General features: G+C 40.0%; 1 protein-coding gene across 2 annotated transcripts in view; it reads right to left on the reverse strand.

Moving 5' to 3' along the window:
• Positions 1-20,019, reverse strand: part of adcy7 (adenylate cyclase 7) — a 59,088-nt gene that overhangs the window by 1,472 nt on the left and 37,597 nt on the right. Inside the window, exons 7-26 of one of the 2 annotated variants that reach the window (XM_008293406.1) lie at positions 19,263-19,374; positions 18,769-18,896; positions 18,222-18,380; positions 15,424-15,556; positions 14,659-14,841; positions 13,120-13,166; positions 11,794-11,853; positions 10,742-10,819; positions 8,182-8,251; positions 7,970-8,067; positions 7,674-7,758; positions 6,280-6,417; positions 6,072-6,125; positions 5,388-5,596; positions 4,873-4,984; positions 4,583-4,741; positions 3,555-3,701; positions 2,832-2,939; positions 2,577-2,676; positions 378-502 (exon numbers count right to left, since the gene is read on the reverse strand). In XM_008293406.1, coding sequence (XP_008291628.1) covers positions 378-502; positions 2,577-2,676; positions 2,832-2,939; positions 3,555-3,701; positions 4,583-4,741; positions 4,873-4,984; positions 5,388-5,596; positions 6,072-6,125; positions 6,280-6,417; positions 7,674-7,758; positions 7,970-8,067; positions 8,182-8,251; positions 10,742-10,819; positions 11,794-11,853; positions 13,120-13,166; positions 14,659-14,841; positions 15,424-15,556; positions 18,222-18,380; positions 18,769-18,896; positions 19,263-19,374 — 2,305 coding nt within the window. The remainder of the gene's footprint in view (positions 1-377; positions 503-2,576; positions 2,677-2,831; positions 2,940-3,554; positions 3,702-4,582; positions 4,742-4,872; positions 4,985-5,387; positions 5,597-6,071; positions 6,126-6,279; positions 6,418-7,673; positions 7,759-7,969; positions 8,068-8,181; positions 8,252-10,741; positions 10,820-11,793; positions 11,854-13,119; positions 13,167-14,658; positions 14,842-15,423; positions 15,557-18,221; positions 18,381-18,768; positions 18,897-19,262; positions 19,375-20,019) is intronic. The other variant, XM_008293407.1, reaches the window with a different exon arrangement.

Consider the following 20,019-nt stretch of genomic DNA (forward strand, 5'->3'; position numbering starts at 1 on the left):
GAAGCTATCTATGGCAGTAATACACTTTGGGAGCATTATAGCAGAGGCAAAGTAATTCACACAGTTTATCAAGTTAAAGCATGAATTGTTTTAAATCCAGTAGTAAATGTGATACGAGCAATAAAGTGCAACTGCAGGGGAAAAACAAAGGGAATGCTTATCTTGAGATGTTCTTATGACTGACAATGATGGGAATAGTTTTTTCTGTCACTGTGAAGATGGATGTACAAAATAAAACCTCTGTGGAAAGTGACTGTGTTGAGATTTGTGAGACAAAGCTTGAGAGCTGTTTGAGCCGTGACATGTGACTGTTTGACCTTTTAAAAATCCCAAATGAAATATTGATGTTTGCCTCCGCTGGACTGCGCTGAAGGTACCTGGATCTTTCCGAGCTCCCCGGTGCTCTCCATCCTGCTGGCTACGTTGACCGTGTTGCCCCAGATGTCGTACTGAGGCTTCCTGGCCCCGATCACTCCAGCTATCACTGGGCCATAATTAATTCCTGTGGAAAAACAAGCAAGGGCACACAATTCAAGTTTCACTTTGTATTTCTGTATGTTCATGTGCAGAATTCTTAGAGAAGATAAGATGGCGGCAGGTAAAATAGCATGAAATACGAAAAGTGAGCTTCATCCATCTGCAGATCTTAGGCTGACGAGAATAAACAAACTAAAGAACGTTTTTTAATTAATACAGCGCTGCTGCTTTACAAGCATGTTTGTCAAGGACGTTACACAGCAAAGCTAATTTCCTGAGTGGCCTTAAACTTTTCAAGTCAGTCAAAAACAGGCTTTTGTGCAGCAAGATGCTGAAACAAAACTTGGTTGAAAAAAAGCTTGATTAATATTGAATGTTTTCCTAAAGTTAGCGTGGGACTTTTACTTATAAATTAATGTCTGTTACATTCAAGCCTAAAGGAGCTGACACAATGCTGATGAAGCCTTTCAGAACTGGGTATACCTCGCTGTATTTCTTAGTATACTTTTGAAACTAGACGCAATGAATGAGGGCCGTTTTTTTTGTTCTCCTTTAAACTGTTGTTGAATTTGTTTTAGTCAGTGTGCCTGGGTGTGGTTCTTAATTATGTTTTAATGCTTCATTGAGCCACTTTAAAGATGAATTTCTGTTTTTACTCAAGACAGACAATAAAGAATCTATCTATCTATCTATCTATCTATCTATCTATCTATCTATCTATCTATCTATCTATACACACCCATTTGGTAGAGACTAGTCAATCACAAGGCAGCCCCTCCCTAAACTGTACTCTTTATTTATTAGTATTACTTATTTATTGTATTTTGTACTAGATGAGAACACAATTTATAAAATGAGTATCATGATGTATTGAAGGAGATGTGAAAGTAGCAATTCAGACAATAAACACATCATGAAAATGCTTACTGAGGCAACAAATCAAGTAAGAAGTAGGTTCATTTTCTTTGTACTTTCATACAATCAGACTTCATTTTGGAACCAGAGGAGTCGCCCCCTGTTGGCTGTCAGAAAGAATGCAGCTTTAAAGCACTTCTTTTAGGGCTCCTTCTTTTTTTTAAAGGTAGGAATGCTGTTTAGAAGCAGAGCAGAGAGCACTTCAGCTTATTTTCATTACAAGGTGCAACTGTACCTTGAAATTTAACTCAAATAATGAAGTTGGTAAAGAATGTGTTCACACCTGAGAGACCAATGATTCAACTGCAGAAGAGTTAAAAGCCTCTTGAAATCCCAAAAGTGAGAAAATACTGATGAATGAGATGTTTTGTGATGGAGTGCAACATGAAACCTGAAACACGAGTCAGACATAATAGCATCTTCATTATGCCGCTAGTGTTTATTATCCTTTGATGGAGCTCACCGCCAAAGCTGTGACAGTACAAAAGCTGTTCACAAAATGAAGTACTTAATTGCAAAATGCATCTTAAAATATGTAGAGCGTGGGTAAAAAGTATGCTGTCCCTGTTTAAAGAAAAGGTCTGTGCCAAGACCTTTAAAAAACAAGCATTGAGTGGATGTTACTGTGATACGTTTTGAGACGTTTTAAACATGGCTGCTGATAAATACAGCAGTCTGATAAAGAAGATTTATGCTACTTGGTGCAACATCTCAGTGTTTATGCCTTATGTAAGTTTTTATCGCCCAAAAAATGTAAATGTTTAACCAAAACTTTCATCCATGTCTGTGCAGAATCAACTGTGTGGACTGCAGACACAACAGACCGGGATTAAGGTTTCTCTGATACTCAAAGAGCTCCTGTCTGTGTCTTTGTTTGAGTAAAACATTTATTATTCGATGCAGCCAAGTTAACCATTGTGATGTAAGTTAAAAGGAACCACAAAGCAGACACCACTAATTTCTGTCAAAGGTTAAAGCACATAAATTTATGAAGATGATTTTAACTCCTATTAGAGGCTCTGCCAAACTGAAAGAACAAGCCATACACGCCGATCATGTACAGCGTAACCATGGAAACGTGTTCAGATGCTGCGCCAGCCTTAACAGAGATGGATACAGTACAGTGCAGTACTCAGTCAATGAGGAGTCCATGCTGAAGCTGCCAAGCAGCTGAGCACACTCACCCACACGAAGCCTGAAGCTATTAAATGAATGTCTGTTGATGCCATCCAACTTGCCAATCAGAGCGATGGCAAACTCCACCATGATCCCGATCTCTCTATCCTGAAAGAACACAGTAAGAGTCACGTCATTTCACAGCCTCACTGTTAGATGCTTTTTTAAATGACAGGTTGAAGAGTGTGTTTATGGCATGCTTGGAAACAGTTAACACAGCTGATCTGCTCGGGGTCTGATTCCTGGAGCAGTCACTACTTCACCTGATTGTTCTCCTGACCGGGCGTCCCACTAAGCCCCGCAGCAGCCATGTAAGTGCTGCCAATTGTCTTGATCTTCTCCACACCACTGAACTTTGGTTTGGACAGCAGCTGTTGGGTTTGAAGAAATTGAAATGAATCGAAAGGAATAGGAACTTCATCATCCCAATCTTTTATGTACTACCGTAATTTCCGGACTATAAGCCGCTACTTTTTTCACATGCGTTGAACACTGCGGCTTAAACAATGATGTACGAATTTACCTCGAGACGAAAGTGGCATTGAGAGCGACAACGAAAGAGAGACTGAGGAAGTGTGTGACAAAGTAATTCTGAGGCTGAAGAAGACGACTTTAGTGGTTTTAGTGCTCAGGAGGAAGATGAAGATAGCATCAATGACTTTTCCTGGTAGGCTACTGTATTTGTGTATGTTACCAGTACGTATCTAATTAAAAGTTTAAAAAATCTTTCTGTGTAACATCTTTCTGTACATATCTCATGTTACAACGTGGACACCGGCGGCTTATAGACAAGTGCGGCCTACATATGTACAAAATTTCTTTTTAAAGTTAGTGGGTGGCCTATATTCAGGTGCGCTCAATAGTCTGAAAATTACGGTATTTGTTAGTTTTTGTCATTAACAAATACAGGATCCACACGGTCGACATCAGAAGATGATTGGTAATAAACTGAGGGACACGTCCCTTTGCTCCTTTGTGTTCCTGACCTCATCAAAGTCAGCGATGATTTCGTTGAGCAGCCTCAGACATTCCAGGCCCTCCTTGTTGATATCACACTCAGTATAAAATTCTTTGAAATCTGGCACTGAGGCGAACATCACGCACACACAGTCATAGGACTTGTAGTAGAGGTCCTGTTGGGAAAAACACAAAACCAACAGTTAATACTTTTATATTATATATCAGCTCTACTGTCAAACACACTACTGGCTGTGTTGATACGAGAAGAACAATCCATGTTTTGGGAGCTGAGTTTTGAAGGTGACAATGGGCAAGAAATTTGTTCTGAAATCCAATAAAAACTCTGAAGCAACGAGGAAAAAAATGTCAGAGAAAACAATGGCAGTCTGTGATAACATTTCCATTCAAGTTCCTCAATAACTTTTATTTGAGAGATGTGAAATTCCCTGATACAGACTCAGTGTTCACACAGTGGCACAGTTGATTAAGATTAAGCAGCCACTCTTGTTAAACTGTGTGCATGCCCAATGGGATGCTGTGTTATTTTTCATCACCACAATAAAATCACTGTTAGTGATAACTAGATTAATGTGTGAAGTACACATGTTTCTCTCAGCTGCAAGACAGTCTCTCTGCTTGTATCCTTCAGTATTGACACCCACTGACATTAGGAATTACTTAGATTTATGTTAACGCTGACCTGAAGTTAATACTTCAGCATATTAGTTAAACATCTTCAAAACACCCAAACCTTACAGGAGACACTGGACTTCTCTCCTGATAACAATTCAATTATTCTGAAAATGGCTGCTCTTCTCTGTATGTAAAACTCAACTGAATGGACATGAACAAATCACATTTTTACTTAAAGAAACAGTGATCAATGTCTGATTTTTTCTGCCAGTTGAAATAATTTATATCATAACATGATGGTTTACTGGTTTCTCATAGCGATATTTTTCATTCCTCTTCATCACTAATCTATCAGTGCATAGCAAGTAGGGGGCTTGTTAGCTGCGGAGATCCAACCAAAAAAAACAGCAAAAAATCGTACCTCGTTCTTTTTATTCTCCCCAACAAACAGTGCTGCCACGTGGGCTGGAAGCACGTTTTCCAGCAGCAGGCGGTTCAGGTTCTCCCTGGTCTCGATCTCATCCTGCTCTGTGTGGTTCTTGTACTTTAGCAAGAAGTCCTGGCGGAAGCAGGACTCATTCTGAGAGGCAGAAACACATATGGTTAGAGCAAAAACATGAAAAAGAAAAAGGCATGATGCATGTTTTTAGTTTGTCTGCTTTAGGACGGGAGGAATAAAAATGAGATGGAAAAGGCAGAGGTTGTTTTTACCTGCTGTGAGATGATGAGCATGGTGACCAGGAACAGCGTGATGTACATGCAGCTCATAACCCGGGGGTGTTTCACCAGCCCTATGCATGTCAGGATGAACTTATCGTCCTCACTGCAGAGCAAATAACAGCATTATTCATCCAGAACTGTACTTTGAATGACACTTGTCAGAGACGACCACTTTGTGTAAACACATATTAATCACTGGAAAGAAACTTTATTCATTTCATATTAATTTATTCACTTAGTTATTACTTTACAAAAGCACACCTACTAAACTGGTTTCATACATTTATCGGGAATCGGTTTCATAAATGTATGAAATACATGAGCCACTAAGAGCTGAAGGTTCTTGGACTGTTGCTATTTATTTAATCATTAAAAAAGGTTAACCAAGAGGGTGCAATCTAAGAAAAGAGTTCTCCCTTATATGTTTCAGATGGCAAATTTTCAAGATGAGGAAACCACACCCTTGAAACACCACCAGAGAGGCTACGGGATGTACTTTCGCCCACCTGCTGCAGTTCCAGCTGCCATTGTAGCTGCCATTGATCTGACAATGCAGGGATTTTTCATAGGCCACAAACAGGTCCCTCTTGGTGCTGAGGATGATGACGTAGTATGCTGTGGAGGCCACGGTGAGGAAGAGCACTTTGAGCTCAAAGCTCACCCGCAGGAAGACTCCACAGGCGATGAGTGATAGGATACAGCAGTATACAGAGTACTGAGGGACAGAAAGAGAGAAGAAATAAAATCAGAGAACTGTGACAAAAGAACAGAGGAAACAAATCTATTAGCAACCTCCTGTTTAGCATTCATAAGCACCATACAAACAATTAATAAAAAGGTGTTGTAACACACTGTCACACACTATTTTGTTGTTGGAGGGCCAGACAAGGATATTTTAAGAGCTATTAATAATTCTATCTCAATTAGAAAAAAAAAATCTTCATATGAAGGCTGGCATGTGTGTGGTGTAAAGTAGGTTTATTGATTGCATTCATTATATATTAAATAGGTTTAGTCTAAAGTAAGCACTTGTTATTATACTGGCATGGCTGGGTCAGGTGGGGCACATTAATGGGGGCATATTCTTCATGTGGTTCTAATTAATACATAGAAGTGATAAGACAGAAATTTAGACTCAGGGTCACAGCTAATGTTTATTAATGTCAATAGTTAATAAATCCATCACTCACAGGCAGACAGAAGAGGTCAGCCATATCTTCTTTCACACGTGTCTGGACGAAGCACTGCAGGGGGTCCAAAAAAAAAAAATCTGACCGACAAGCATCCACTAGACAGCGTGCTTTGAAGTCTGGCATGGCAAGTATGAAGTGGAACACAGCTCAAAATAGAGTATATAATGGCCCTGTCTTAGCACTCAACATGTGCGTATAGTCTTACCAGGTTGAACACTGCCAAGATAATGATGACGGTAGTAGTGATGGTTGCCAGAGGGAGGCGCACACATGGCCGTTTAACCACCGCCTCAGACACAGCTGGCAGCCACTGACACCTTGACAGCTTCTCTGGAAACAGGCGCTGCAGAGGATAAAGAGAAGCGAAGATAAAAACGATGGAAGAATGGAATCAAACAGGTACAAGTAGCATGTGACTTTTAGGCACTCAGTCATCTCCAGACATCATGTGTGAGTGAATCACAGCCGGCTATTTGCAGTGAAGGAATCTGTCTGAGAGGAGAAATCACTGCCTGTCAAGCACTGAATGTCAGATGTCATCTGTCAAGTCAGTTGGGTGGCCTACTATAGAAAGCTGCAGGCCAGTGGATGCAGGAGATTGCTTCCATTACACGTTTCCATTCTTACACTGGCTAATTCTGGCCCAGTGACACACATACTGTATACATACACTACACACATCCGTTTACACCTTGCCTTAATTAACCAGGCGCTTGCCTACTGTAACATGTTTGTGCATTTATGACCTATGGACCTCCTGTGGTTGGCTACAAAACTTGCTGTCTATCGTGCTCATTTCTGTTCTCGCACTAACTGAAGTTAAAAACACTGTACAAACACCTTGGTACTGTCATACATGACTTAACTAAACATGTGCATGGTGTAAACACACAGCCAATGTGAAACTACAATAATAAGCTGCAATTATTAAACATGAAAAATGTCCTGTCAAATGCAACTTTTTTTCTGAAGTAGAATTTAGTGTGTAAATCCTTCTTTGTTTTTTGTTTTTCTAACACTGAGGTAAAAATGGAAGGCAGACAATCAAACATAGGTTAAACTAGAATCCCACCACAAAGTAAGAAACTGTTCTGGAGCTTTCAGTTGTATCACATGGTCTTCAATCTATTTTCTTTTATCTATGAAATCAAATTTTTGCATTGCTTCTTGAATAATACAGACAACATATTAAAGGGAGAAAACATAAGAGGCTTGCAGTAAAATTGCATTTTTCTTGTGCGGCCTTCAGACAACAGCAATATAAAAATCTATTCAGGAATTCACAATTAATTTTCTCTTCTCATACTGATAAAAAATAATTTAATTCAATCCCACTTTGGAGCAGAGCACTCGTGAGTCATACATATATAATGCAGAACAAGGCCAGGCCAGAATGATACAATGCAGGAATGTGCTGCTGGACACATTACAACCTTTGTACAGCACATGGCATTAGAGGCGTCTGTACGTATGGAGCATTTTTTTAAAAATTTTTTCCACTTTCTACAAACTCAGATGCTAACTGGGCCACAAAAAAAAAAAAAGAAAAACCCTAAATAGCTAAATGTTAAACATGAATGTAAGACTTAACACACTGACCTGCACGTGACCTGCAAAACAGATGGCCAGCATCAGCAGCAGCACACAAACCAGCACACCAAATGACATCCCCAGCATCTGTCGACTGAGGAACAGAAAACCAGGGCATGTCAGAAATCAGCCTATATCAGAACAAATGCGATCTTCACAGTGTGCTTTTGAAATAATTGGTGCCCACATCTCAAAAGTCAAACACAAAGAACAACGAAAAAAGATGCCGATTGTCTGTTATTCCCAGTTGCACTGATGAGAACAGAAAAGATTTTTAAATAACCAGTAAACTTGGGCATACTCACTCCTTTGCAACAAACATCTGAACCGTAAAGATACAGAAGAAGATGAAGGTGGCACAGCTGACGTAGTATTTGAACATTGGCAAATCCAGTGCTCGGTACTAAGAAGAGGAAAAACACGACACACTTCCTGCTCAGTATCAGATTGATTGAGCTGGAAGGCACAACAATGTAGACATATGACTGCTGTATGGACCTCTTTGTGTTTAACCAACCTGTTTTTCCAGATCTTTCTTTGGAAACCACAGAGCTAAACTGCTACTCTCTTCAGACTTCGACCACTGCCTGAGAGAGAGGAATGCAGAAGAATAAGTAGGAAAAGCAAAGAGAGAAATATAAATTAATAATTGCTCTGGCTTTTACACTTCCAAAGTCACTATCTGTACACATCTGTGCTGTGACTGTTATAAACAGTAAAGAAGCAGCACACAGGGCAGTAACGTCTCCCTGTGGACTCACACTTGATGCAGCTACTTGACACATTAAAAACAAGATGAGAAAAGTGTACTCTGTTGCCCTTGTGATGAGGTGAAGTCGATAAAGGCCTGAGGTCTGTACTACGAACCAGGATTTAAGGTTGGCGGACAACAGCACGATGACTTATGCTGCACACCTGACCTGCTCCCAGATAACAGATCAATGCATATAAAATCCCCACCCACTGTTCTCATAGAAAATGGTGTCACAGTTCCTACAAGACTCTGTAGAGCTCTGTGTGTGGACAGTGAGAGGGTCTAAGAGGAGGCAAGAACTTTTCAATGCAGTCTAAACCATTTATTTTCCTTGGTGAGCATAATTATGAGTGATAAAGACTCTCAAAGAGGCAGCTCCAGTCTTCCTGATATTTCTATTTTTCTTGTTGACAGCAAGAAATGTAAAAGCAATGTTACTGTTCTATATGCCTTTGTCTCGTGATATGACAATGGAGCATTGATACTGATAAGTCTGGTAACTTGAGCATTCACACAGTCAGCAGTTTTTCTCCAGCTTTCTTTCCTGGTTTTGGCTAGAACAACTCTGTTCAGCCTGTATTGCATTTTTTATTTCCCCGTATTGGCTTAGGATTATATTTTGTTCTTCTTGAAAGAAATATGTGTCTCCCTGGGTTGACTGCTGACTTTATAACCACCTTCATGTAACCGCTTAGCGTCACTGCTGTTGTTACGCTTAGTAAAGCCAGGTAACATAAAGATGTCCTGGCTGTACTGAGCCTGCTACACAGTACAGTCCTCTGGTGCTTGCACATCATGGTGAATCGACATGCATAAAAGTCACACTGCATTTATAATATCTCAAACACAAACAATTCTTCCATAACACCCACCGCTCCAAACAGATCGTTATGATGACCCTTAAGCTGAGCTGCATGTTTTATCACCTGTAAGACCCAAACTCTTCTCTGGTAAAAATGAAAAGATAACATTATACCACTACGCAGAGCTTTAAGTAGAGCTATGGGCAAAATGAATGACCTGACCTCTATTTTGCAACATTAACTTAAGTATGAAGGGTGCTATTTTCCTGCAGGTTTGAAGCCAGCGTAGGGGAAAACGTAGGTTTTATGCAGTTTTCTACTCCCATTTTTTCAGCTGTGCATCTACTGACAAGGCAACAGAGTCTGTTTTGGTGCACATTTTTATACCAAATTGCATTTGCATTAAAACCTGCTCAAGCCCCCTCATAATGAAAAAAACATTAATTAATTATTTAAAAAAATTCAAACGAATTAAAACAAAAGCAGGACAAATTTACTTTAAAGGCTTTGGCTGGCAGAGATGTGTGGATACACACAAAAACACTTTCAATTTATGTTGATGCAGCTTATGTTGTTATTTGCGAACAGGTCTCTCTTGAGAATGAGACCCTGTGTCTCAGTGAGATTACATGTACAAATAAAGGAAGTAATAATGTTAAAAGAAACAGTATGTAATCTCTGCTGCTAGGGCTATCTCAACCAAAACAATAACAAACTTCGATGATGCAGTGAAGTAGCGTGGGATCACAGGAGCTGTTGTCTTCACCACCATTACTAATGAAATTCTATCTGACATGTCTCAGGCAGAAATGATGTTGCATTTATGCTGTTATATTGCTTAATAGCCTGCAAGTCACTAATGCAATTCTGACTGTTAACTTGTCGACTACCCACAGAGCTACTTACATACTAGTCTCTTTGTCAGTCTATTCTGTAGTACATAATGGCCTATCAGTCATTCTGCTGTAGACTTTGGTGGAATAGTTGTGGAGGAATAATTACATACAGGGCAATAATCAGCAAAATGGATAATCCACCTAACAAAAAAAACAGGGCTGCCTTACTGCAGCATTCAAATCCAAATTTTCAGTGTGGTAGGTTGCTGCTTGTAGGTTGTCGTTGTTGTTTCCCATCATAAAGAAAGCAGTAACATACAGATAGCAGGAGGAAGGACAGAGTCGACTGAAATGAGGGGTGGCTCAGACCCGCATCCTACAACCGGTGACTTAGACTTCTTTCATACATACAACATACAACTTAAACTTGAGAACTTTAAACCAAATTATCCTGAAACTTGTCACATTTCAAATTTCAAGGCTTCTGCAAACCATCAATAATATCACAGCTGTGTTTACCTGTTTGTAAACAGTGCAACAAAGATTTTCTTGCAATTCAACGTGGTTTTAACTTTTAATTATTTTTTTAATGAAATGTACATTATTTTATAAAGCATAGCAAATGAAAAAAAAAAATCAAATTAACTACATAAAATATGACTGGACATGTAAAAATAGACCTACTTGCTGCTAAGCTCGTCTATGGTAGTGGTCATCTCATTGTGCACCTCCTCATCAAACTTAGTCTTCTGGGATTTGATCCTGCACCAGATAGCACAGACACAATTAGGAAGATGCAGGCAGGCAGACACTGAGACACGCAGGCTGACTGAAACAGACGCTGGCAAACCAGATCAGGTCATGCGGGTTACTCGGGTCCAGTTTAGCTGTGCTTGGAGGCAACTTGGTTAATGCCATTCTGATCATTAGTGAGCAAAGAGAAACATGGCTTGCGCCTGTGAGAGAGTTACGTAGAGGGAGTGTGCCGGATGCAGAACGCTGTGTGTTAGATGATCTCTGTGGGATTCGGTGGGAGTGTTTCTGTCGTGCTTCTGCTTGGAAACCCCCTGTGCTTTCAGGAAGGAAACACTCACACAGATGCACAGACCCAGATATACACAAGCCCCAATCAGTGATCAGTGTTAATAGGAGCATGTCAGTCCACCAACAGAGGTTATACAGCTTTTGAGTTCACATCTTGCCCTGTTACAAAGAGGTAGCGGTTAGAAGCGGCGTGAAAATAGCAGTATTATACCACTGCTCAGGTTAGTGTTGGGACAGCAAGGTGCTTCACTGAGGCAGTAGTTCTCACCCTGGAGGTTATGACACGGCACAGAAATTTAAGGGCGTGTGAGGGAGCCACAGGATGGTAAAAAAGATCAAATACAACTACAGTGTGCTGCAATGGAATTTACGGTGTGATTTTTTAAATTTCTTTTTAAATACTTTTTGAATACTTTTTTCCTCCAACAAAAATTAACCAGTTCAACATTTAAATAATTCTTTCTGCAGATCTGATTGTTGAGGACTAAGCTGCAATGTTTTTTAAAAAAATGAAGGAAACACTCACAATAAGCCGTATTTTCTGCAGTCAAAGCTTACCATCCTTTGTATTTAGACAAGTGGCTGTAAATATGCATCAGTTCTTTTTGTTTCTGAAGGTGACAAGCCAAAAGGTCAAGAACTACTGCACTGACAGGAATGAGGACCTTGCAAGCCATGAGGGCCCCACTCACTTAGGGCTGCTGAACGAAGGGGTGGACAAGGAGAATGGCTCTTCAAGAGACTCATCAAAGCTGTCGGAGTCCAACAGTAAGACACAAACACAAATTCATCACAACAGAGTAGTGGGGAGCCAAAAAAAAAAACCCACAGGAAATGTAATCATATAAATGTGAAAATCTAGATGCTAGATATACGTTTGTTAGCCAGAGCGAGCCAATCACAACTGTTACTTTTATTCACAGGAAAATGTATTCTGCTGTGTAATGTCCTCAAGATTGCGTGGGTGCACCTCATTTCACTGTCACTTCAGTCTCATGTTCACCAGCTGCTGCCTCTGCTTTAGTGGACTGTGAATACATGAATGAAATTAACAGTTTCCAAGATAAAACAAACCTACATTCTCCCAGGGTGGAATGCTTGCGCTTTTAGGCACACACTTATCTTGTCTAATCACATTACTCCAGCCCACACTGTTTGTGTAGGTGAGTCCTTCCCACTAATCAGTAGCTACACTTTAAACATTTGTCTGTTTGCCTACTGCCTGTGCCAGATGGGCAGAGAGAATTAGGCATTATAAGCTATAACCGTAATCAATTTGTCTATGCATTATTTGAAGCTAATGGAAGGGCTCGTCATGTAGCTCAGCACTCCCACCACTCTGCAGGCATAGCTGCCAGTGCAGCAGAGCTGTACTACACTCTAAGTGACAGCTTTAGTTAGCAAATCTTTATTGCTGGTTGTGACTAACTCCTCTATACACACAGAACAGGACACTAAACACGGCGCCTGTATGCTCACTGCAAATTAACTGGGCCAGACCATCAACTGGATGTTACATAGATCATGCATCCACGTATTAAAATAAATGTAAGAAAATGAAGGCAGGCAAGGAAGGCAAACTTTGTATACAACATGTCAGCTAACACACGTGACAATAATCTTCCACAAAATAAATACATCTTACACATTATGATAATCTCCATGCTTAGAGCTGAATTTGGTATTAATGCACTGACTGTGAAACAACAGAGAAAACACATCATTCCAGATGCTCTGATACACTGTACTACATAATATTCTAAAGAAAAAGTGATAAGAAAATGACAAGTTCAGATTCCATGAACAGACGGGAAAGTCCTGGTTGCGAAAGTTCCTGGCAAACACTCTTCCCTTCTGGAGCAATGACTATCAAGATACTACTGAGTAACAGGGTGGTCACACTGACCGGGGTGAATCTGTGTGAAAACACTCTTTATACATGCCGAGTTTCACATTCTGTTGCAGTCGCACATGTGAATTTATCGTGAAGCTACTGTAGCAGCTCAGACTTGTCTTACCTCTCAGTGATCTTGGTGCCTGTAGTCGCAGGTCGCAGAGGAATGTCCTGGAAAAAACACGGATGAATTCACCAATGGGGGCCATTAAAATGCGAGTTTTGAAGGCCAAACTCAACAGAACTCCAGTCATCTAACATTTAAATCTGGAAATATGTAAACATCTCAGAAGATAAATGAATAAATGCCACTGTGTGCATTTTACTCGTCTTGGAGATACTTCTTAAAAACTATTACTGATCAAACACAAAACAAGTCTGAAAGCTTTTAAACATTCCATGTTTTAACTGTAAAAGAGTTCGAGCCACAGTTTAACCTTCCTTTACTTCATATATGACTGTACATGATGAAATTTGTCTTATATGAGGTGTGTCAGAAAAGTTCCAGGACTGGTGTCACAAAAGATGTATTTCAAACCCAAACTACAAACTACCAGTTTTCCCCCTTTAGACGATCAACCAGCACGTCTACAAAGAGATCCTGCAGCGTTTGCTTCGTTCAGTGTGCGAGAAGAGACAAGAGTTGTGGCAGGACAAGTCATGGCTGCTTCACCATGACAACGCACCTGCTCACAATGTCCTGAGCATCCGACAGTTTCTGGCTGAGAAGAACATCGCCGTGCTGAAGCAACCTCCCTACTCACTCCACCTGGCTCCGTGGGATTGTTTCCTCTTCTCTAAGCTCAAGGGGGTCATCAAGGGGACTTGTTTTGAAGACGTGGACGACATCAAGATGGCTGTGATGACGGAGCTGCGGAGGATCCTGGAAGAACCCTTCCAGAAGTGCATGGCGGTGTGGCAGAGAAGGCTGGGAAAGTGCGTTAGGCTCCAGGGAGATTACTTGGAAGTAGAAAACTTGTAGTTTGGATTTGAAATACATCTTTTGTGATACCAGTCCTGAAACTTTTCTAACACACCTCATATGTTATGTTCCTTCTTTGTTGTGTTTCTTCATTATGTAAATTTCAGTGTGCTGTTGCCGGTTGCCGATTGGGCCAGGGCAGATGGGTGGAGCCAAGCCAATCACGCAGGACCCAATGAGACTTTTCAGCTGATGACAGCGGCCTATTTAAGTTGGAGCAGCCCAGATGACAGGGCGGCTGTATGCAGGACACAAGCGCTGTTTCTCTTAGAAGGATTTTTGTTTTGTGTAAAGGCACTTCTCCAAAAACTGTTGTGGGACAGGGCTCAGTAAGACGATTGGTTTTTATTCCCATTTAGGAAGGTGCTGTTTGGTGTGCTTTGATTTTGAACACTTTTTGTTATTCTGTTGAACTTGGTTTTTACTTTGTTTTGTTTTGTCAGCAGCAAGTTAGCTATATATGATCATTTGTCTGTTTGTTTAAGTTAACGAGCACCTTTATGCCCTGTTGCCCCTCAGTTTTGTTGTTTCGGTAAACTCTGTTAAATAAATAACTGTTGCTTTGAAACCAATTACATCTGGTTTTGTTGCTTCCCTTTTCCCTTTTCTCGAGCTGGGTTGCAACATGTTATCTGAATAATACTAACAATCAACCAAACATTTACAATCCAGTCAGCTTACCTTGAAACGTGTCTTGCCATTGACAATGGTGTCTGGGGTAAAGCCCTCTCGATTCTGGAGGTGGGCAAAAGGTTTGACGGCCCCCCAGGATTCAAGGTAACGTGTCATACGCACAGATGCCCGCATCTTCAGACCATCCCGAGGCTTAGGTGGCACGCCCGAGTTCAGCGATGGGTCCTTAGACTTAAGACGAATGCAAACACACGTAAAGGGATTGCTCTGAGGTAATGTGTACAAGTCATCCAAATCTGATTGCATTGCACATTGCTTTGAAGAATTTGATTGTCAACACCACGCATCAATTTGGCTACAAATGAGGGGAAAATGGTGTAGCATACCAAAAGACATTTAAGGGTGATTTGAGCAATTTAGGAATCTCATCTGGTCAAGACTATGAATAAAATGGTTTGCCAAATAAATTTTGAAAATAATGAAGTAATGGGTGTGGCATAACTTGTCATCTTCGTGTAAATAAAAAAATCTGACATCAGGAAAAAATTAATCTCTTTACATGCCTCAGCTCGGGAGAAGCTAACAGCAGACTTTGCATTTGGTCTACAACACAAAAATACCTGAAATGGGTATTTGATGAAAGTCTTATCCAGTTAAAAAACACACCGAATACTGTTTGTTCTCAAAATCTATAGTCAAGGTTTCAAAATGATTTACATGACAATAATTGCACTAGTAATGTGTTTGTAACAGCAATTACAAATGATTCTCATTCCTTTGTGTTTTTTTGAGAAAGACGAGCAGAGAACTTACCCGTGGATCGATGACTAGATAGGTCCGGACATTGAGCTCTTTCAGGTAGAGGTCCCTGAGGTGGCCATTGCCTTCTTCCACTTCATAAGCTTTGTTCAGGTGTTTCAGAGTCGCCTCTGTGATGTGCACACGCCTGACCAAGTGAGGGAAAGAAACGATTAAATATAAGGAATGGCAAATGTAAGATGCGTATTTCTATCACTCGTAGTTAAATTTGGAGCTACTCAGTTTTATATAATATTTATATAATTATTATACACACTCATTTGCCAGTTCATTGAGCACATCCAGCTAAAATGCAGTCGTGTACAGTCTGGAAATGCACCACACTTTCATGAAGGTCATAATGGTCAGTTTTTAATGTGTTGTCAAAATTTATTACGATGGTCATTTTGAAAGCTGTAGCTTGTGGTGCTGATGAATTGTACTGAGTACACCGACAGTGGTTTCTGTTATTTTGTCTGCCCTATGTATTTCAATGAGGGTTGTCTAAATAGCAGAAACACTTCTCAGTATATTGCAAAATAGTTCAAAAGCACACTGCACCAAAACTGGAACCTCCAAAATGACAAGTGTGGAATAAAGTGGCAAAGCCTATTACCTAAAAATGTAAATTATTCCAATTTTCTCTCACCAATGTAAGGGAAATCCTTTGTTGTTGAGATGAGTAGCCTATTCCCTGTAACAAATTTGAATACTAACTCTTTGTAAGACAATATATCTGTATCATTAAGTGTACTAATGTCACAAGATCAATGTTTATTTTAGAATATAAGACACTTTTTTGAGAAGGAACATTTACAGTGACTGAAAGACAGTACAGAACTACAGGGCTGTACCGTGTATCATCTCCTGTAATTAACTTATTTGCTTTAACCTGACAGCACAATTAATGCAACTTGAATTAGTAACAGTCCCAGCTACATATACATGATGGAAAACAGCAAATCCAAACAACTTGTAAATCTCACACAAGGAAAATAAGGCACAAATAATCACCCCTCAAGATTCACAACATTACATTACAGACACTGCATGACATTAATAAATGTAATTAAATGGCATCTGATGGCTAGCAAAAATTAATTATGACATTGCATTTATTCACATCTCGCAGAGAGTAAGGAAAAATGAAACTCAGGCAACCTCAGCTTGTGTAAGGTATTATATAACAATATTAAACATTAAAGGGAAAGTGAAACGTATATATTTTTTTTGCATTAGTAGTGCCAAACTATATTAGAAAAACACTTTGTCTAAAGTCTAAATTTTAAAAAGTTGTTTAAACCACAAATATCAAAAATGTACTTTCTGATTTCTACTGAGTGATCTAGCAAGTGAGTCGTTAGGAAGTTCCGTCAGTACGTACGGAACTGTGTTGGTTGCTTCTGTTAGCGAGTCTACACCGTGAAGCATTTCTGAACCACATCGATCATATTCCTTTTAAAATAGAGGAAGATGAAATTGACAGACCAGCTGAGACAACTGTAAACCCACTGGCGTATACATTTGAACCAATCTGACGGGGAAACTGTGCAATAGTAACTTTAAGGTTATGGATTTTTGTTACGGTAACAGCAAGCTGAAAGGATTTTTGCACACATTGCAAAGGGAAGAAACATGAAGAAGATAACAGAATTGGACTTACCTAAGGATTATCTAAAGTTTGAAGTCTTGACTGACTGCTCAGTCAAGTCAAGGTAAGAAATATGTTTTTGAGGTTTGCAACAGCTCTGAGTTTTTGCAGAGGAATCACATGTAGTCTGTGGCATGAAATGGCATGAGTTTAGAATACTTTGATGACCAGGGGTTTAGAATGTTTGCAGTTCATTTTTTATTTATGACAGTCATTTTGGCTACTACAATGTGTAGCCAAGCTCCTATCACGTAACTCCATTGCTGCAAAGACGTGATGGAAATCTGTCGACTGGAGGGCAACAGGTGTGAAACATGTTCAATCGGAGACATTCAGAGAGGCGTTGTGTTGAACTTTATGGCTGTCAGTGATGATGTTTGTATTAAACAGCTACGTGACTCTGACAGGTGTTAGTGAATACAGCTCTTTTTAGTTTACTGTTTATCGTTGTTTAGTGCTGTTTCCCTGTGGCAAACCGATGCTGTTTGTTGGGCGATCAGCAGCGCAAACGTTACAGCCAGTGAAACTGAACACTAACGGGACAGCGTCAGGCTTTAGTGTGTTGGTCCGGTGAACGACTCGCCTGACGACTCCATTCTCCTCAGTGTAATCTTCCTCCAGAAAGCGTTCACTACAAACCCTGGAGTCCACGCCCATCGAGGACTCTTTCCCTTCAGTGCCGCTAGCCAGCGCATCAGTACCATTCTGCATTTCTGCATCAGTTTGTGATAGAGGACTGCTTTGCCTGTTGCTTTAACTCTATAAAATTCATCCTTATATGCAGGAGCAATGCAGTAATATCCCCCTTTGCCTTCTAATGATCTGTGGTCGTCGCTCTCCATCTTTAACTGTTTCTATTGTCAACAGTTTGTCTTTCGCTGTATGTTTTTTACTGTTTTGTCTTGGAACCAGTGAAGCTAACACACCCTGTGACGCCACCGGCTGTAGTTCGCCAAGACAGCAGCACCCTTTGGAGAAAAGACGTGAAGGACTCTTCTTTTCCCTTTTATATGCTAACATTTTTTGTGTTTGTTATATACCTTCTGATCACAGTGGAAAATGTAGTAGTGAATTATGCAAACTTGACTGATTGCTTCATTTCCCCTTTAAGGAGTGTGAGGGCCTATGCAACAAAAGTAGACACAAAATTAAAGAGACATACCCTGGAAGCCCTCCTGACTCCATGTGATTGGCCAAAGTCACATCATGTGACCATACGTCAAATTGCCACTTGCGAAGGCCAATCACCCCGCAAAGCACGTTGCCTGAGTGAACGCCCACTCTCATGTTGATGTCCACTCCTGTGGCCTCCCGTACCTGCCTAAGAGAGTTTCACAGGATTGATAATATATAGTATAATACATTTCTGCAAGGCACATTGACAGTGTTTAAGATGGGAAAACAATATAATCTACTGTCCTTTGAGTATCGGTCTATGTGAACTCATATTTTCTGTGTTTCAGTATGTACAATAAAACTGTACATATCAACATAAAATAAAACAAATATATTTTTGATTTAAAAAAATGCTTAGGGATTCATTGAATGACTTTAACAGCATAGCAAACACATGACTCACAATAATTCACCCTATAGAACACCCTTGTAGATAAATATATCACACTATGCTGTCTGAGGTTACAAAAATAGCCTTGAATACATTCTAGTTACATAAAAGGGCTAAGGACGATTGGGAGGCACAAACTTACTTGATGGCTTCACACATGTCCAAGCCCATTTTGACGCAGTTCTTGGCATGCTTAGGCAGTGAGACTGGCAGCCCAGACACACAGTAGTAGCAGTCCCCAAGGATTTTGATCCTCATGCATTCGTTTTCCTTTAAAGATGGAGAAAGAACAAAGCCCCTGAAAACGCTGTTATAAAACCAGTCAACGTATTTACAGCAATAGCAGCTGACGTGGCACTGCTCAATATAGCATCAGTCTTAACTATTAAGGTTTAAGTGCCTTGATCATGCCTTGATTAGAAAGTAGTGTTTCCTTGCTGAACCGCCAGAACGAGATTTTCCAAGATGAGGATCTAAAAAAGGAATCTTCCTGCCACAAACTCACTTACGCTAATTATTAGATTACTGCGAATATAAAGATTAAAGAGGCAAACTTTGAACTGCAAGTTAAGCTTAGAGGTCAGTGTTATTATTTTTAATAAGGTTGATAGGAAGAAATTCTAAGTGATAACACACCTTGGCAATTTGGTCAAACTTTCCAAACAATTCATTGAGCATAAGGACGAGTTCCTTGGGAGAACAGTCACTGGCCAATCGGGTGAAGCCAACAATGTCAGCATAGAGAATACTGAAAGAAAGAAATAAGTCAACAAAGATTCAACATATAAAACAAAAAACACTGACATTTAAAGCAACACTGCCTGTTCTGACATGTAAAACATAACGCATCAAATATAAGTGGCATCAACATTGATTACATAAGAAATATTTTACCACCCAAACTATTTTTACACTATTTTTTGCACACTAAGATGAAAAAATCTAACTTAAATGTTGCACTGCAGTTTTCATTGTAAAATCTGGACCATCACAGTAATTACAGCATCCACCAAAGTCCATAAAGGATAGTCTATTAGCGGAAGCAGTTAACTAGCAGAACATCAGCTGACTTAGCTGACTCTGAACAATGGTTTTCAGGTTTCACTTCACCTGTGATGACTTGTGATAAAACTGTATATTAATGCAACTTATGTCTATTGGTACTCTGCTCTGAAAATAATTCACATGTCCAAGTAGCTAAAGAAGAACAAGTGTTGGCACAACATCCCTGTCTTTCATCACTGAATTCAGGGCTTTGTTCAATCACTCGATCAGCTATGAAAAAAACTGACTCCTGAAGCAACCTTGTGAAGTTAACAATCAACCACTGAGCAGTGAACTGGAGAGTACTAAGAGCCATAAAGCTTACACTGTTTGTGTCCTTCAAATTTTG

The sequence above is a fragment of the Stegastes partitus genome, unplaced genomic scaffold (genome assembly GCF_000690725.1).
Source record: "Stegastes partitus isolate 25-593 unplaced genomic scaffold, Stegastes_partitus-1.0.2 Scaffold884, whole genome shotgun sequence".
NCBI lineage: Eukaryota > Metazoa > Chordata > Actinopteri > Pomacentridae > Stegastes > Stegastes partitus.